Consider the following 18414-nt stretch of genomic DNA (forward strand, 5'->3'; position numbering starts at 1 on the left):
ACCAATTGTCCAGACAATTGAGAACGCTGTGCGAAAGGACAGATAGAAGTCGTGCAACTTTTGGGAATGAGACAGTTGTCTGTTACAAACCCCAAACGCCGATAACGCCTTTTCGGGGAATCTTGATGCGAAGGAGCGTCATCAGCATTATTCTTTCCCAACATAGCATTTCGGGTTGAGATGAAAGTGTTACTACAGTTATAAAATAGAAAAGAACATCCTGCATAATTCTCCAAGGCTATAGCACAGCGCGAGAGATGATCAGGTGCTAACAGTTCATGCGGGAGAGGACCTGAGACTACAATTGCCTATCTGAGCTTTTGATGTCGAAACATGCAAGTGTCTATTTCCGAGGCAGCAGCAACATACGTAGGCAATGAGTTGTTCATTTTCCATCCGGAACGTACATGTATCCTTAAATTGTCTTCAATCAAGAAAACACGATGTACATGTTGGCAGAGAGCGATTTATACACTAGTTGAGGAAAGAGCAGGGTGCTACTCCAGACAAGTCTGACATGGTGCGTTGTTGCGCTAATTACACCAAGCACGACTTATGACAAATTGTCGCACAATTCGTTTGATAGTGTAGTCGATATACATTAGCACAACAACATGGTGACAGAGCACTCTTTATTCATATAGCAAGCACCAAAAAACTCCTCCGGTTGACTTAGGCAGGAGCATCAAAATTTTGCTGTACCCGGGCACCAGGCTCATAAACAAGTCCCTCGCTTTAACGCTGTCACATCCCAAACAATTATAGCTTTTCTTTGCTCCCAATTAGTCTCAGCCCCAATATGGCGCTCTAAGTCCTGCGAAGGTAGATGCTACTGTGCTGCTAATATCTGCTCCACCATCATCCCTCTTACGTTGGCCGGAGAGCTGTTCAAGTTTGTCAGTCAACAGATATATCCTCACGTCAGTTTGATGTCATATCGTACCTCCAATTGAATCTGCCTATGCACATGGACCAGCCAGTCAACATAGCTCTGAGCTTCGCCGTTGCGGTCCTCGTACAACAGACGAGCGAATTCGTACTCCGCACCATCCAACCCTTGTCTGGCCAGTTGAATTGTCAAGGCCTTGGAGCCCCTTGTGATTTCCATGTACTGCAGAATATTGCGAACTTGAGCGTTCAGATGAGTCTCAAGCACAGGCAAGCTAGAGCTGAAGGGATCCAGATGCTTGAGTTCGTTGTAGCCTTGACCATACAAGTCTTCGAGCAGATTCGGCGATACCTGAGAGTGCAGCCAGAGCAGGCAAACCTGTCCGTTATCAACGAGATAAGCTCCACCCTCCTCAATTTGCCCGAATGACGCTCTGATGGCAGCCGGCATGCGCAGACGACCGTTTTCGTCCGCGAAGCCGTCCGTCTGCTCCAGGTTGTGAATGGCAATGATGCGAGGGTAGAGATATAACGACAGCTCCATAGGTCCCATCGATCTAATCAAGCGCATGTCATGAATTCTACGATCGCTAGGCTCACGACCACCCTTGAAGGCTCGTGACTTGATCAGTCCTAGCATATACATGCTTAGTTCCTTGAGGTTCTCAGGCAAGACAAGCTGGCCAGGTGGATGCGAGCCAGAGAAGTTCTTGCGATAGCCAGCAAGTATGTCGATGGTCTTTTCGCTCAGAGAGTTGCGAATCTCGGTCAAGGTCCTTTCGGAGACTCTGGACGCGGCCTCTTTAGAGATAACACTGACCACAGCATCCTGATCGACGAATTTCATCGCCTCAAGAGCGCTCTCGCTCACGCTTGCTACAGTGTTGGTGCAACGCACTCTGCGCTCACCTGTCGCGGTAGTATAGAGAAGAGCACTTTGGAAGTGAGCATCCAGCTTTGCGTCCAACTTGCCATCGTAACTGAACATGACCGTAATCGCCTTGTCCGCATCAATTGCGCCAAATTCGAGATCAGCACCAAATGTGTGTTGAGTGAAGTTACCGTGGTATGAAGACAGTTGAAGACCATTCGAACAGCGAACCTTCATAAGAGCCTGGAAACCAGTTTCACGGGTTACTGTGTGCTTGAGCTCCTTTGCTAGTCGCAGATCGTCTCGCGGGCTGTGGAAGTTGGGATAATAGTAAGTTTCGCCTCCAGACACCGCACAGCAGTGTCCGATCGTTGCAATATCAAGATAACCTCCACTTGGTGCAGCCATAAAGAAGTCTATGCCTACGCCAGCTTCGACCATCTTCGCAGCCGTGCTTCTCCAGCCAGGATGCTCAGTAGTGTAGAGTTTCTTCTCGGCATCCGTATCACGACCTTCGTTCTTGTCGCGAGGGAACAGTCGTCCAGGACCAAATGTGGGAAGGCTTGACACTGAGCACACAATCTTGCCTCCAGTAGACGTAAGAGCAGCCAAAGCGGCATTGACAGCAGGAAGTAACGCGAGTTCTGGACTCTTCACTGAGGAAAACATATCCGGTATCCGGCTAAGAAGAGAAGTGATAGCAGGTTTAGATGCCTGAGGATCCACAAACAGGCCTTGGCTCAATGGCACAAACGGATCCTCGATATCAGGCATGACAATCATTTGTGCTTGCTCAAGTCCCGGAGACAGGTTGTAGAATTGCACTTCTCGGTCAAACGTGACGAAACCAACCTTAACACCTGAAGGAACATTGTTTGTACCGTCCTCAGCATAGAGCGCGTGCAGAATACCTTTGCACATGGAGTCGAGGAAACCTCTGCTCGATGCCTCTAGACTGACGTCAATCACGAAGAGCCATTGGAGAGGGACAGGATCTCTGGTCCAATACTCCTTGGGAACCAAGAAGTCGACAGTACCCAACATCAGCTCAGGTCTTTGTGCACGATCGACTCTGATACCTGTTGGATCGGTAGGCGCAAAGTACTCGGATGGCACATCGTTAGGATGAGTGCACAAGTTGCAGACAAACTTGTTTCCACCAGAACGGAATGACATGAAAGGATTGATATACGTTCTGCAACGCCTGCAACGAGGCGGGCCGACATCTCCAAAATCAAGAACAGGAACAGGCTGCTCACCGTCCTGTAAGGGAGCCAGAGGTTGCAAAACAAGGCCCAGAGGAAGACCAGTAGTTTGAAGAGCCTCGTTTGAGGCAGGAATGTTGTTCAACGTGAGACGAGCAAACTTCGGAGAACTGTTTCCTTGGTCGAAAGCAACAAAAGGAATAGCGGCAGGTGGAGGGAGATGTTGCTCCATGGTAGGGTAGATGCGCTCTTGATAGTGGCGAGCAGGAATGTCGCGTGACCTAGGGACACCAGGGATCTGTTCCGGGTCAACGCGTCCTGACTGGGAAGAAACAGGAGCCGACAAGAGTTGATCACCTTGACGGGCAGCATGTTCCATAGGAGTTGCAAGATTGGCGGGCGCGAAGGTGGACGCTGCGGCAGGGAACTGCGACATGGCGGGTGTGATCTGCTGGGACATGTATGGGGCGGCTGTTCCCGGAATGGGGGCATTTTGAGTATTGTAGAACTGCGACGATGTGGTTCCTGGTACGGCAGCTGGCAGAGGTTGAGCAGCGGCCGGTGTTTCGATATGATGGTATGCATGTCGGTCCTTCTTTTTCTTATTATGCGAGCTCGGTGCGGCACTGACAGGAGGCTGGCCAGCCAGACCCATTGCACTCATCTGATTCGACAGCCCGTCCATACTTTGAGGTTGCAGTTGCTGTGGTGGGACTTGTTGCTGTGGTTGAGCAGGGAAGTAACCTGCTTCCGAACCAGCTTGTTGGTATTCCGAGTAGGGACTTGGTGCGACTGGTGGGCGGAATCTCTGTTCTTTTTGTCTTGGGTTCGAGCCACCCGGTGTTGCCAGTGGTGTAGTTGCGGGCGATCCGGTCAGGGAGAACTCCATGATTAACGAAAGTGGTCGTGGTGTTGTGTTTCGGCGAAGCTGTAGACAAAGCTACGTGGTCCTATCCACTCCGGCCTTTATCGTCACCAGTCTGTCCGTAATCGGCTACTGGGTCTGTGTTGTTATTATTCCTTCTCTTGCTCCGTGATATGCGCCCCTTGAAGTCCAATCGACACACGAGTTGGGTTGTTTTGCGAATAGGGAATAAAGTGCCACCATTGCTCTCCGGGAGTCTCGCCGACGCCAAGCCCCGTATACCCCTGAGAGGAAGGAGCAACCACAACAGTCAGTCACAAAAGACGAGACAAGTAGGAGCATATCAAGCCATTATTGGTATTATCGTAATGTACAGCACAAGAGCTTTTCGATTTGAAGCCAGTCCGGCTTTTTCGCCTGTCCACCAAGCCAGAAGCTCCTTATACACCTTGCTACCATGAATCCTTTCCCATGAAACGCCTCAGCCCTCCTGAACAATGTTTGCACCTAGTCAACCGAGACTAGACAGTCCGCCTTGCTGCGCAAACTTGAGTTGATACTCACGAAGATCTGCCCAGTGACGCTGCTCAGTCTCCTCGTCGTTGGGGTTATGAGGGTCGTCATGTCCAGGGTTCACGCGTTCCAGCTTGACCAGAATGTCGAGGAACGCTTTGAGGTACTCCTCAGCTTGCTGTGCCACTTGTCCCTTGCGGGACTTGGGTACCTCGAGGAGGGTGCTTGCTACTACGCGAATTTTTGTTGTCTGCAAAACAAATTAGCCACTTGCTGCGTTTCCCCTCTTGTGCCAATGTACTCACAAGACTGTCCGCATTCGGCTCCATGTTCACCCTGTCGATACTGCTCAGAACAGAAAGCAAGTCCCTGACGATAACTTCGCGCTCTTCTGACATCTCACGGTCCAGTGCGTCAGCAGAAGATCCATCTGAGAGCAACCCATCGAGCTCTGCAGCAACTTCGCTCGACAAGCCAGATTCGGCGTTTTCTGCCTGTAGCTTGCTTCGGGCCTGCGCCTCGATCAAAGTAAAGTATTTCTCCACAATATAAGACCGTGTGCAAAGACCGCTACCGTGGATGTTTGCTTTTTGGATCTCGTATTGACGTCTTCTTCTGTCCTCTGGTGTAGCATCCACTGTATTAGGGTTCAGGGTTGCTGGATCGCGTGCATATGAAGTGCTTGAGAAATCCAGTCCGAGTTCGTTTCCGTTGTGGTTGGCGAAGGGGTTGTTGTCAGTAGGCCAGATGACAAGCACTGTTGGCAAATCTCTGGTGGCTGATTTGCATCGTTCGAGCGAATCGTGAAGGACCTTCTTCTGACGATCGATATCAACCAAGGCATCAACACCCCAAGCCAGCTCCATGGTTGAAAGAGGACTGTAAGACATGAAGATCCTGACATTAGCATTGAAGCCGGCAATCATGGGAACAAGACCAGGAGGCTGCGGCTCGATGTGTCCGGGGAAGATGCAGAAGTCGTCGACCTCAACAGGGAGTGGAGGATAAGGCATGGATGGAGTCTCGGGCGGGATAACAAGCTCGCTGAAAGCAGAGCCACACTGATGGATAGTCTTTGAGCTCACAAACATGGTCCAGAAGATTCTCCTGCCCATCTCGAGAGTAATGTTATCAAGGACGTCGTCACGATTGCCTTCAGTATTCGGACCATTCGAACCAACAGCTGCTGGCAACATTCCTAGTCGCGTGAAGTTCTGCTCGGTCGGTTTGTGTAGACCAAGAGCTCTGATGATAGTCAGGCATTCACTCCAGTATAAGCGACATTGACGCCATCTGAATGTGTAGCAAGCTGAGAGACCGAGGAAGTAGCTGGTTGCAGCATCATGGACACTCAGGTTCTCGTTGTCGAGATAGCCTGGTCCACGAGCATCGGCGCAAACCTTCTGACATTTCAGCACAAGCGCCATGTGGTTGGGGAAGTCAAGCTCTCTGCGTTGTGCCTTGAGGTGCAGTCTAGGCTTGCGTGGGAAGGACGCGACAAGGGCGGCAACCATTGACGACAGCAGTGCTAGGAAAGCACGGTTGTTGTAGTCTTCTCTTCTCTTCCAGGCCTCACGGAAGCTGGGTTCGTGTGGGAAGGGGCACAGCGGGTGGATGTATGTAAAGAAGTCGTTGACGAGAAGATCCAGGGTCTGAATGTCGCAAATGGATTCGGCCGAGATGGGAGGGTGAGTGGGATGAGAAGACAGAGCTGCTAGAGCTTGTGCGGCATGAGTAGGAGAAGAGGGCGTCGACTGGCCGCTAATGTGCGGCGACTCCTCGAGACGGCGACGCTTAATTGCTTCTGCATGACGATTTGGAGGACCACGACGGCGACTTGGACGTTCGAATGTGCAAGGGATATCCAGAGCAGCGCAAGCTCGGCATGGCGGACCAGACTCGTCACACTAGGACGCGAAGTTAGTAGGGAAGTCGTAGAAGATGACCTGGCACAAAAGGTGTAGCGTACCTTGACCTTGCGAATACTGCACGAGTCGCATGCCTTGCGCAGACGATTGGCTTTTTGTGGAGTCTCCCCTTGAACTTGGGGACCTTGAGGTTGTGCAGTTTGCGGTGGTGGAGGGGGGCCTAAGGGAGGTTGTTGATGTTGGTCATGGTGCTGGTCGTGTTGTTGCAGAGGATGCTGATGTTGATGTTGGTGCTGATGTTGAGGCTGAGAGTGTGGCTGTTGCTGCTGCAGCTGCTCGATGCGCTGTTCGATGTGGTTTGGCGCGTTGGGATCGACCTCGCCTTCGGCCTTGGGATAGATGGCTTGACCAAGCTGACCGAGTTGACTGAACTGTAACTGATCCTGCTGGACAGGGTCCAACAATTGTTGCTGGCCCGGAGCAGGATACAAAGTGTAATGCTGCTGGCTGTCGGGCTCAGGGTAGCTGGACATCTGGTCGTCCATGCAGGCGGATTGCGCCCGTGTCAGGCGGCAGAACTGTGGCAGTCAGTATACACCTTTCTCTCTCTACGGACAATGTCCGGGTTGCGACGCGTGCCATGATTTAACTCGAATGCGCCGGGAAATAAAACTTACATTCTTGTAGGAGCTGCACACTCGATGATCGGTCGATGACGCGACGTTTTGCACTCGGTTGATTGCTACGCGATGGAAAGATCGTCAAAACTCGATGGGAAATATGCAGAGCGCGTCGACGGAGCCCGAGCAAGTCGTAGTTGAGATGCGACTTCCTCAAGACGCTATGACCACCTAAGTCTGACAGCCCTTCTGATAGAACTCGTCACTCATGCTCGAGTGAAACTACTAAACACTCAGAGACCAAGTCTTTCTAGATTTCTGCTCTGTATATCTGGGATACTTGGTGGCTTCATGTTCCGGACTATGGAAAGATAGGCCAACTATCGATGGTTCAAAGCTGGTACGCAAGATGCAGGACATGTAAGTTTGATAAGACCAAACCTCCCAAAAGGGCTCATAATAAGATGGTAAGCACAACCTAATTTCCATACTCCATCACCTGCCAGAACAGAATCTTGCAGATATACCTTGACAGACTTCTCACCTCTACTCTACACGTTGTGTCTCACAATGTGGGAGAGAGCAGAGCCTCGGAGCAAGAGTGTTTGGGTGTTCCGCGCTACGGGCCGTCCAAAGGTGGAGTCGATGCATCCCGGGCGCGTGAGATGCGCATTCGATCCCTCATCCGCTTTTGTTGTCTACACACCGATTATACTCTTCCTGTCCGCCATTCTCCTTTTACCAAGTCAATGAATACACCATACCAGTCGCCTAGCCTCTCAGAAATAACAAAATCAATCCCGCGTACACAACTTTGCAGATCATGCTTTGCTGAAGGCATATGGAGGCTTCACCGTGGCACAACGCTGTAAACACAGCCAACACGACCACATCCTACGCGTCTTTGCCCAATGGATCCTGCAACTTTCGCTCACTCAGTAGCGGCTCAAGAGCCCCGACATGTGGCTGTCGTAGATTCTGGCTCGACAGGCCCCTAGATAGTCAAAATGCATCTTCCGTCCTCTGCGCCTGCGGCCATCACGCTTGCTTCCACGACGTTACAGTCGACTCTGCTCCAACTGCACCTACCAACCTGATGCGACACAGCAGCGCTCCTTCTGTACCCACAAATCAAGATAATACCACGCTACAAATTCAACCGCCCGCCGTTCCTCCACAAGATGAAACCAGACATGATCGAATAGAGTCCTCAAGGGCTGCACCCTTATCCATTGACATCTGGGGACGTTTGAACAACTTTGCGCGATGGCAACAAGACCCCACCTGGATTCCGTCCACTGCACCGGCCAGTGTTCTGTCATATGAACCGCAACCAGAGCCGCAGCAGACGTCCAGTGAGCCGTCGCCGGTAAAGAGTACAACGTCCAACGAACGGCCATATGCCTCACTCTTCCCCAACATGGACGGCTTGATGGCCAGCCCTACCGTTCGAGGAACACCCACCGCCGATTATGTACCTGATTCACTACAAGCCGATGCACCTTCCGACGCTCAGCAGGATCAAGGGGAATCTCACTCAGTTCACGACCAGCCTTCGATCCCTACGGACTCCAATACAGAAGCACCTGAAGTTGTAGACACAAAACCGTGTCTGGAGGTTACGAAATTCGTCGAAAGCAAACCGCAAGAGGCACCAAGTACACCAACCAAAGCCGTGACGACCGATGTGCAAAACATTCTTCAGAGCTGTGTTCGGCGATTAGAAACGCTGGAGACTTATTCTTTCTCGCACGTACCCCTTGACGAAGTACATGAAAAGTTCGAGCTTTTGGACGGTCGCTTACTAGAGATGGAATACTGGAGAAAAGACATTGACGCTCGTCTTCAGCAATCTAAAATGGCCCTCGAGGACAAGGATTCGCAAGCATCAACCTTTTCCCAGGATCTTCGGACTCGTGCTGGCAGCAAAGCGCTTCTTTCGCGCGTGTCCGATGTCGAGGATCGATTGGCGGATCTGGAGAGCGCACAGCCTTCATACGCCAACCCGTGGGAGATTGAAGTCGTCCTTCTTCCCTTCGGCCGTACATTGAAAGGTGTCTGGCATGATTCAACCGACAACAATCTAACGGATCCCAACATGCCTACAGCGCAATCCAACCAAGTTGGGTCATCAGGTAGCTTGCTTGCCCCGACCGGAACCAAGGAACCTGCTTGGACTGCAGATACGATCGAGGCCTGGGCGAACACCATCAATCCATGGCTCTGGCCTAAAGCGCCTGGTCCAAACAGCAATCTGTTTAAACGCCTCCAAAGTCGAGGACTCATTCGTAATGTCAGCATTGTCGACACTGGTGCACATGGCATCTGGGAGTCAATCAAGGACGCTTTTGCAGACTTCGTTGATTCACAGCCATTCTATCGTACAAACAATCAACAGCAACCATACGAGGCAATGAGAGAAGCATTCGTGCCGTTGCGCAAGATCAAGAAGTCTTCGTGGCTTCGGTACCTGGAACCACATGAGTTGATCACTCCTGCTACGTGGAATATATCTTTCCTAGATTCGGGCGTCTTCATGAACGGGAAAGGCGGCCGCAAACGCCTTTATATGACCACTGCCGACGGATATATCCAGCCAGGAAAGACCGGCTGGACATGGCAGCAGATACGCGATCTACCACGCTACGAGAACGTCATCGCTAGGTCTGGCTCATTGTTCAGCAGAGAAGCACCCTCGGAACCATTCTGGGCACACATGGCCGCTCTCGATGACGCACCCACATTCTCTTCTTTTATATCGCAACACAGCAACACTTCTCTCGGCAAACGTCGCAGTTCTGGTGTCACTTTCGAAGATTTGGAGATCGGAAGCCCCTCCGCCAGATCTTACACCTCAAGCTCATCTGGCGACACAATTACCCCTCGCTTCTCAGAATCTTTCCCTATTATCACGAAAAGAGCATCCCAGTCAAAACGTCGCGAAAGTCCATCATGCACACCGGTCGCCTACCAAAAGCGTCGTCGCACATCTGGCTCTCCTAGTAGATACCGAGGAGGACTCGAAGAGTTGACACCGAGATGGTCACACGAGCCCCCAACACCAATGCTGGAAAATGCTTGGGAGACGCGCAGTCAATGCAAAGCAGGATCAAGCAGAAAGAGACTCAGCACACCTACCGCGTATGCGACGCCGCACAGCCACAACGTCGCTAATGTCGTCGACCTTGCTATGGCAGATGGAGGGGACACAGAAGTCGAGTCTGTAGGCTCCGGTCCCGCTGAGAGCGAGCATGAATGGGCGGGACTTGATGAGGACGGAGACGTTAGCGATATGTCGCAATTGACCTCGCAGTCCAGCTTCTCTGCCAGCGAGTGGATCGAGGACGAAAACGAGTCTTTCGAGCAGGATGAAGATGATGGCGACAGTCTTTATGAGCCATGAGGAGTCCTTTGGAGTTTTTGTATATCTCTTTTCTTGGTTGTACACACATAGCAAGGAGCGCATTTTCGTGGGTCTTTGAATATGGATAAGGTTTAGCATTATATCTCGGAGGTTGCAATACATATGGAACATATTTTCAAAATAAAGAAGTCTTCTCATTATGCTCTTCAGTGAGCTTGGAATCGCTATCTTATGTGTCTCTCTCTGGACTGCTTGTGAGAAAGGAGGGGTGTTTTCGCCAAGCCTCTGTGCTTCGACCCTGGAGCAACCTCCTCGATTTATCTACCTGCATTTCACCACCAAGAACAAGTAGTGCACATGATGCATGTTCGTGGCCCACCTCTTACGAGGGTGTGCTGTTGACACAATGATCAGGGTCCGACCATGACTTTCGCCTTGCAGATCACGACGCGCTCAACCTACAGATGTGTCAGTTGAGCACAGACATGTAATGCTCTTGCGTCTTCTTACCTTCTTGTCGATGACGACGTCTTTGTACACGATAGGGAAGAATGAAGCTTGAACAACTCCACCTTCTTCTCCATTGACCTCGTCCATCCTGTCAGGAAGAAATTTGCGACGGAAATTTTCCTTCGTTGCCGTAAGGAGAACAATCGAGTAGTCGGCCTCCTGGTGGTGCAAGGCTTGGATGACATGGATATGAGGTCTGATAGCAAAACGAAGTCCAGCGATTGTAGGGCTCTCCAAATCCCTGCCTTCTTGTCCGAGGTACTGCTCGACCTTTTGAACAATCACCTGAGTCCAGACGTCCAGAGACTCCTCGACAGAATCTTCATCCTTGGAGATCAGTCCGTTAGTGAGCATAACCCACTGTTTCTTCTTTTCGACAGCCAACGCAGGTATCGCTTCACAATAAAAATCAGCTGGAGCTCCAACGGCTTGGGTAGATCGCACTTACATTCAATTTTAGCGTTCAGACGGTTGGCCATTGCGATCAGAGAATCTGACTTCTCTGCAGCCACGCCGAAAACCCAGTTCTGGTTTGAGCTTTGCACAAGAGCTTTGGACACGAAGACAACAAGCGCATTGACCTTATGAGTCGAGGAGCCTTCCTTGCCCCGAGGAATCTGATGATAGAGCCACTCTGATACACCTTCATCCATCGAGTCGAACACTAAGCAAAGGTGGCATCAGCAAAAACTAAGTGCTTTCTAAGTACGAAGTTGAGTCTTACAAGCACTGTCTCGACGCACACTGTCAACTGCCCAGTCTCTGACAGCATGGAAGAGAGCATCCATCTTGCTCTGGATGGTTGTGTCCGACAGCTGAGTCGGACAAGAATTCGAGCTCGAGATGGTCTTTTTGTAACGGAGAACCTCTTTCTGGAGCTCACGAATCTGGTCGTTCTTAGCTCTGCCGCGGGCTTGAAGCTGTTTCTGTTGCTTCATGGTGTCGTCGCGCCACAGGCTTAGTGCGCGGTTCTGGTCGCGAAGAACTGTCATACATTTGACAGTCTCCTCGTACTCTTTGCGCAGCAACTCGTTTTCGCCTGCAAGGTTACGCATCTGCTGGTCCACATCGTTCCTGTGCTTGTCAGCCATGTTTCCAATGCAGCGGAACCGATCAACATACCACCAATTTGTCCAATATGCAAAATAGGAAGTCATTTTGCGTGGTGCACAGAGTGCGGATCGAGTTCAGATTGGATCTGTGACCCAATTCAAATATGAAGGCTCACGAAGGTTCTCGGAGCTCAGTGTAAGAAGTTCAAGTGATGAGGGTGTAATGACTCAAACGACTGACTGTAATTCACTAAGGTGAGTCCGGAATCTGTTTGTCTTGGACGCGGCGTCTTGAGCTTGAGCGCAAACACGCTTCACTCGCACACCTTTGGCCCGTTTACTTTCACTTGCGCGCCAGTCCGCACGTAGTACAAAACCGTCAACTTATTTTCTCTCTTCTACACTCTATCTTCGTCGACCTTCATTGTCTTCTACGCTAAAGTTCTTCGGGTCCACAACACCATCAATCATCATGGCTTCTTCTGGAGGTGATCGCTTTGTGGTCGGAGTTGACTTTGGAACCACATATAGCGGTGTGGCCTTCACATACAGTGGCAATATCGAGGCCGCTGATGAGATTGCCGTCGTCAAGGAGTAAGTCATGCATCAAAAGATCTATTGCTTTGCGTATACTAACAGAGCCCAGCTGGCCCGGAGCCAACAACGTCTCGTCAGAGAAGGTGCCGTCTGAACTTGCCTATGTCCCTGCTTCAGACGCAGACGAATTCGAGATCATCAATCCCGACAGCTCTGACGCTTTCGAGATCCGCTGGGGTCTAGAGCTTAAGCCCGACCAACCCAGACTGCGTTGCCTGAAACTCAGACTCGATCCTCGTCAAGAACTCCCCCACTACGTCTCCAAACAGGACCTTGACGACCAACTCAATACCTGCGGCAAGACCACCGAAGATGCTATCGCTGATTATCTCTCCGTCGTCTACTCTCATGCTAAGGAAGTCATGGTCAACCGCTTTGGCGAGCAGATGATGAGCTCGACGCCCCCCGAGATCGTTGTGACTGTTCCCGCCATCTGGAGTGATGCCGCCAAGGATGCCACGTTCAGAGTCGCAAAGAAGGCAGGCATGGGCACGAACATTCGCATGATCAGCGAGCCCGAAGCTGCTGCTATCTACGCTTTCAAGTCAATGGAGCAGGAGACCAAGGTGCTTGGTGTAGGCGACAGCTTCATCGTCTGCGATTGTGGCGGAGGCACCGTGGACCTCGCCGCGTTTTCTGTCCGTTCTCTTGCACCTCTGAGCCTTGAAGAATCTGCCCCTGGCACTGGCGCTCTCTGTGGAGGCGTCTTTCTCAACCTCAGGTTCCAGGCTCTGGTCAAATCTCGTATGGGCGCGATTGCCTTCAAGAATCTCCTTGACAGCAAGCCCAAGGCTTGGGCCGTCGCTCTTCGTTATTTCGAGGACTATGTCAAGAAGAACTTCAATCCTCTGAGTTCTCGCTCAAGATACGACGACAGCAAATTCAACGTCCCCCTCCCTGGCGTTGAAGACAACACCGCCGCTGGTATCGATTGTGGTTTCTTCATTCTGTCATCTTGTGAAGTGGCCGAGTTGTTCCGCCCGCTTGTTGACTCAGTTATCGAACTTGTGGAGAGGCAGCGCAATGTGCTCTTGGCCTGCGGCAAGACACCCAAGGGAGTCATACTTGTTGGCGGCTTTGGTAACTCAGCATATTTGTTCAAATGCTTGAAGTCCCGCTTCGCCCACGACGATTCTCCGCCCTCGTACAATCAGTCTATCTCGAGATTTTCACCCGAACCCGAGGTCAAGTTCGTAGTGCTGCAGCCTGCCAACGCTTGGACTGCCGTGGTCAGAGGTGCTGTGCTATCCAGTATCCAGGAAAAGGTTGTTCACACTCGCAAGGCTCGTCGTCACTACGGGGTCCGCCACCACAGTGTTTTCGACGAATCCAAACACTCCATCAAGAACAAGTTTTGGGATGTGCTCGACGAGCGATACAAGGCCGACAATCAGATTACCTGGTACACCAAGAGAGGTGACGACTTGCCTACCGAGGAACCCTTTCTTTTTGACTTCAGGAGAAAGTGGGCTCATGAGGATCCCATCCCGGAGTATGCCTCCAGCTCCATCATGGTCAGTGATGATGACTCAGCTCCACAAGAGTATGAACGCTCGGCCACTTCCAAGACGCGCACCCTGTGCAGGCTGCATGTCGATCTCAGCGACGTTCCGCGTCATCTCTTCAAGGAGCATGTGAACAGCTTGGGCGTCCGCTACCGTACTCTGTCCTACAAGATCGGAATGACCGTTGAGAGCGGCTACATTATCTGGGATCTCCGTGTCAAGGGCATCGTCTATGGCGAAGTCGAGGCAGAGTTCGAGTAAGGATGCGTCATCCTGTTATAGACATTCTGTCTAGACTGTCAATTTTTCGAACAAAGGGTATCTTTGGTAATCAATCGTTTACTGAGTGGTCATGATCGGTGGAGGAAGAGTTCTTGATCGCAGAAACACCAGAGTAAAACAAGGTCAGAAGAGAGATTACAAAAAGAGGGTTGCGGCAAAATTGGACCGAGAAGGAAAGGGAAAGAACGAAGAAAACAGAGAACATACAAAAGCACAAAAAAAAAAAATACAGAGTTTTGCTCTACCAAACAATCGTTCCATTCTCCTCTTGCCTTCTTAAAGTGACCCAAGCACAAATCGTCAGAGAATAGTCGATCATGTTGTTCAGGAAGCAGCGAGTCAACAGATAATGCTGCACAGAAAGGATGAAGAAGGCATGAATAGGAAGTACGCTCCTCACCAAAGGACATCTCGCTCGAAAACTACCGATGTAATGCACACCGATGTGGAAGCTGATACTTCGGTCATTGAGACAACGCTACATAAGATCAGAGTGGCTTCATGTAACAGGAAGAAAGCACGACCAAGGAAAAGCTTACGAGCATGTGTCCACATTCCTTCCTCCAAAACTCCATCTTGAGTGTGTTAAAGAAAAATAGCAGATGTCTTATTTACATAGCACACCGCTCTATCAACTTCCAGTGTAGCTATCCATATTCCGAATCAACTCATAATAAAATTTGACACCTCCCAAGTGTGCTTGCATATCAACTCTCTCATCCACAGTATGCGGACCCTTGGCCGTTTCTTCCGACAAAGGAGAAAAGCGGTATATGTTCCTCGTCAATGCCCAGTAGTGCGCTGTGTCTGTATTGCCAGCCGAGATTGCACCTACAGGGATAACTTTCTTCGCTGATAACTTTTCTGCCGTATTCTCGAAAACCTGGCGGATGGAGCCTGCAAACACGTTCCAGATTTCTACGTCTGGTCCCGTTGGGGTGATTGGAGCTGGCTGGAGGATATTCATCGAAGAGATGTTAAGGACACCAAAACCGCGGTCGATTTGCGCATAGCCTGGTCCTTGAACTGCGATACTGTAGTTGTTTGCAAGAGGAGCGAGAACATCGGCGACAGTTTTTAGGACACCGTCTATTTTGTCGCTCGGTAGGACGCGGTAGTTGATTATAGTTCGTGTGATCTCTGGCAGTTGATTATCCTTGATGCCGCCGTTGATGATGTCGACTGACTGGCTTGTTTGAATCCACCAACGAACCTTGTCGCCGCGTGATTCGATAAGCCTGTCTGCAAAGTCTTCCTTTTTCTCTAGAGCCTCTCGTAACCATGGCTCTACTGTTTTAGGCGAGTTTTCAACTTCGCATTTGAGGTAATTCCAGAAAGGATTGTGCTCGTCGATATGAGGATTGAAGGGATGATCTTCCATAGCTGCGATGAGTCGCGACATGATGCCTATGTTTGTGTTTTTAGGTGGTGCAGAGCTGTGGCCGCCTGGAGTGTTCAGTGTCAAGACGATGTCGAGGAATCCTTTCTCGGCAATTTCTGGCACTGCGTAAGTCACGCCGTCTTCCACAACCATACCACCGCCCTCATCGACAATCATTTCAATACTGTTCTCACCATACTTCTCCTTCAGATGATCGGCCAAGTGTTTGGCACCCCTGAAACCACCAGTCTCTTCGTCAAATCCGAACGATAGGATTATGGTACGTTTGTTCTTGAAGTCCTGCTCAAGAAGTCGTTCCATGGCGCTGTAAACGCCGATGAGAATACTTTTGCAGTCAACGGCACCCCTGCCCCAAAGCCACTGTCCATCAAAGTATGCCTCAAATGGAGGATGGCTCCATTTCGACGGATCTGGTACAGGTACAACGTCCAGATGAGCCATCATGACAAGCGGCTTCAAATCTTGAGAGCTCCCGGGTAAGGTGTATAGCAGACCATAACTGTTGACTTTCTCCAGAGTCATCTTCTCATGTCTGCTCAAACAGTCAGATTGGGTAAAATGATGATTGCTGGTTCGCATACACTTTTGGGAACTGTGTTTTCAGAACCTCATGCAAAGTGACAAAGGCATGCCATCTTGGGTCTATGTCTACATCATCGTTATCATCATATGAGATCGACGGAACGTTGACAGCAGCACTGAGTCGTTCAACCTGCCGCTGTATCAAGTCCTTGTTGCTTCCAAAACCGGCCAATGAGATCAAGCCGTCTTGTGACGGAGCCGGCACTTGTGGTACGGGACACCATGTGCTGACCACTGCATCTTCCTGTGGTTGTTCATGTGGTTCAGTGCTAGTGTGACCGTTTGCTGGAAGGTCAAAAACTCCTTTTCTTCGCATCACAGAGCTCACGGTGGTGAGAAGCAAGAACACGATTACCATGAACGCAAGCAACCGCGGCCAAGCCAGTTTGTCTTTCCAGCCTTCGGTGAGAGCCATCGTGGAATGCGAAGCCAAGCTTCAAGTTTCACAGATAGCTTAGGGATCAAGGCGACATGTATCTGAGAGATGGTGGTGCAAGCAATCGTGAAGTGATAAGGTCATGGTTAGTTTGTTCGGCCCGGAAGTGCTTCCCGCGCCCCACGATCCCTCGGGTGCACCTTCCATCTTCGTCACCACATCTGGACGACATCAAGTATGAATGGACAGTGAAGGTGAAAGTGATAATACTGAATCTGCCTCAAGATAGCGGCTGTGGCACGAATAACTTGAGCAGGTAGAATGCGTGACAAGGATCTGACCAGCTTTCTCCTTGCAAAGCTTATCTTTAGCATTGAAGAAACATCTACGAGAGATTTCCTAAGGGGGGGGGGGGGGGGGGGGCAGTTGACTGCTAGTGATTCCCAAAGTCTTACAACAGTTACTGCAGACCAACATTCGACTCTCAAGTGAAACTAGGTTTTAATACTTCACCCGAGGATAAGGGCCCACACCAACCATACATATCACAGCGACATTGCTCATAATTTGGGCAACTGGAACATCACACGTTAGTAATGTAATAGAGCATTCAAGAAGTATGCACTCACTTTATCGCATCCATCCCAAAAATGAGATCCCAAACTTTTTCAAACACCCAACCCACTGCAAAGTCACCCTCGCGACTCTGGTCAGCCCATCTGAGCATTCTCTCATAATCCGACCTCGGTCGCTGAAGTATGCGAGCCCTAGTGACAGCAAATTGTGCACAGCAGACATTGCCAATATGCCGCGGTATTTGCTCGCGCGTCACATCGAACAGCTCCATATAGATTTCTGCAAAGAAAGCTCTTGTATCCTTGTTGCGAATGTCTTGCTCTGTAGGATCTAAAGGATTTACTGCGAGTGGGCATCCAGGAACCAGCGTGCAGCGTAGGTTGGCAAAGCCAGTGGCGTTGATATGTTTGAAGCGAAGGGCCTTGATCGTATCTGCTGCTTTCTGTCCGAGGACGTCGTTGTGCCATTGCTCGTCTTTTGCGTGCATAAACACAGAATACTCTGGTAACGAGTCGTAGTTGTCGATGAGATAAGACAAGTAGGCTGCAGTTTCTCTGCCTTTTCTTGAGCGTGGAGCCAGGCAGCCAGGCTCGGCAGAAGAATCCAGAGAGTATATGAAAGGTCGAAATGGCAAGTCTTGGTGGAGTTCTAGCAACCAATTGACATCTTCAAGTCGTGTTTTTGCCATGACAATGCCTATGTCAGGAGATGCGTGCTCTGAGTCAAAAGCTTTAGCATCGTTGCGGCTTTCTATAAGCCTACGGAGCTCTGGCTTGAGACCTTTCGTCTCGGGTTCCGCGGTCAAGATCAGGAACAACGCCAAGCAGAATATGCAAAGAATTGCAGTCGCTGCATATCGAATCGCCAATGGTCTTGACCAGTTGCGGCTCCACATAGCACTCATTGTCGTCCGAAAGAACCAGGGAGGTTGGCAGGATAAGAAAATGCGACAAATCTCACTGCCTGGAATACTTACATATTGGCGTCCTATGCAGTGATCCGCATCATGGACTGTGCTCAATCTATCTTTTCCTATACGGGGCGAAGGATTCAAACTGTCCTTTGGTTCCACTCGGAGGTTACATGACTTGCGTACGCGCGTAAGTGATGAGTTGCTGCCTTACTCTGCAACGTAACCACAATTCATACATAACCTGTTCGCTGACGAGGATGAGCATTGTCGGAGTATGAGATGCACTAAAATTTGCATCAACTCGCGAACAGGGCAGCCAGTCCAAGGAAGATTTCCAGCGATAGTGTTGTGTGACCAATATCAACAGATGTCCGAGCGTACACTTTGCGTACCGGTGATGTGGTTTGGTCAGACGCTATATCTTG

The 18414-nt window shown here is 50.4% G+C and overlaps 7 protein-coding genes across 7 annotated transcripts; 2 read left to right on the plus strand and 5 right to left on the minus strand.

Moving 5' to 3' along the window:
- Positions 1-788: 788 nt before the first annotated feature.
- M437DRAFT_58266 (uncharacterized protein) lies at positions 789-3853 on the minus strand (the record flags this gene model as incomplete). Its single annotated transcript, XM_041023375.1, has 2 exons — positions 789-884; positions 944-3853. 2 exons carry the CDS (start codon positions 3851-3853, stop codon positions 789-791), a joined length of 3006 nt encoding a protein of 1001 aa, XP_040875955.1.
- A 487-nt stretch (positions 3854-4340) lies between these two features.
- M437DRAFT_58247 (uncharacterized protein) lies at positions 4341-6743 on the minus strand (the record flags this gene model as incomplete). Its single annotated transcript, XM_041023370.1, has 3 exons — positions 4341-4592; positions 4648-6249; positions 6312-6743. The coding sequence occupies 3 exons, from the start codon at positions 6741-6743 to the stop codon at positions 4341-4343; spliced, it is 2286 nt and encodes a 761-aa protein (XP_040875956.1).
- Positions 6744-7671: 928 nt separating this feature from the next.
- M437DRAFT_58262 (uncharacterized protein) lies at positions 7672-10233 on the plus strand (the record flags this gene model as incomplete). Its single annotated transcript, XM_041023373.1, has 1 exon — positions 7672-10233. The coding sequence occupies one exon, from the start codon at positions 7672-7674 to the stop codon at positions 10231-10233; it is 2562 nt and encodes an 853-aa protein (XP_040875957.1).
- Positions 10234-10604: 371 nt separating this feature from the next.
- Positions 10605-11861, minus strand: M437DRAFT_88198 (uncharacterized protein; the record flags this gene model as incomplete). Its single annotated transcript, XM_041028775.1, has 5 exons — positions 10605-10652; positions 10705-11099; positions 11153-11368; positions 11429-11778; positions 11827-11861. 5 exons carry the CDS (start codon positions 11859-11861, stop codon positions 10605-10607), a joined length of 1044 nt encoding a protein of 347 aa, XP_040875958.1.
- A 367-nt stretch (positions 11862-12228) lies between these two features.
- Positions 12229-14119, plus strand: M437DRAFT_88199 (actin-like ATPase domain-containing protein; the record flags this gene model as incomplete). Its single annotated transcript, XM_041028776.1, has 2 exons — positions 12229-12350; positions 12403-14119. The coding sequence occupies 2 exons, from the start codon at positions 12229-12231 to the stop codon at positions 14117-14119; spliced, it is 1839 nt and encodes a 612-aa protein (XP_040875959.1).
- Positions 14120-14771: 652 nt separating this feature from the next.
- M437DRAFT_58345 (putative vacuolar carboxypeptidase Cps1) lies at positions 14772-16440 on the minus strand (the record flags this gene model as incomplete). The annotated part of the gene is made up of 2 exons (XM_041023385.1): positions 14772-16074; positions 16124-16440. 2 exons carry the CDS (start codon positions 16438-16440, stop codon positions 14772-14774), a joined length of 1620 nt encoding a protein of 539 aa, XP_040875960.1.
- A 544-nt stretch (positions 16441-16984) lies between these two features.
- On the minus strand, positions 16985-17764 carry M437DRAFT_78687 (uncharacterized protein; the record flags this gene model as incomplete). The annotated part of the gene is made up of 2 exons (XM_041027031.1): positions 16985-17075; positions 17130-17764. 2 exons carry the CDS (start codon positions 17762-17764, stop codon positions 16985-16987), a joined length of 726 nt encoding a protein of 241 aa, XP_040875961.1.
- Between the last annotated feature and the right edge of the window lie 650 nt (positions 17765-18414).

This window comes from Aureobasidium melanogenum (genome assembly GCF_000721775.1).
Source record: "Aureobasidium melanogenum CBS 110374 unplaced genomic scaffold scaffold_28, whole genome shotgun sequence".
Lineage (NCBI taxonomy): Eukaryota > Fungi > Ascomycota > Dothideomycetes > Dothideales > Saccotheciaceae > Aureobasidium > Aureobasidium melanogenum.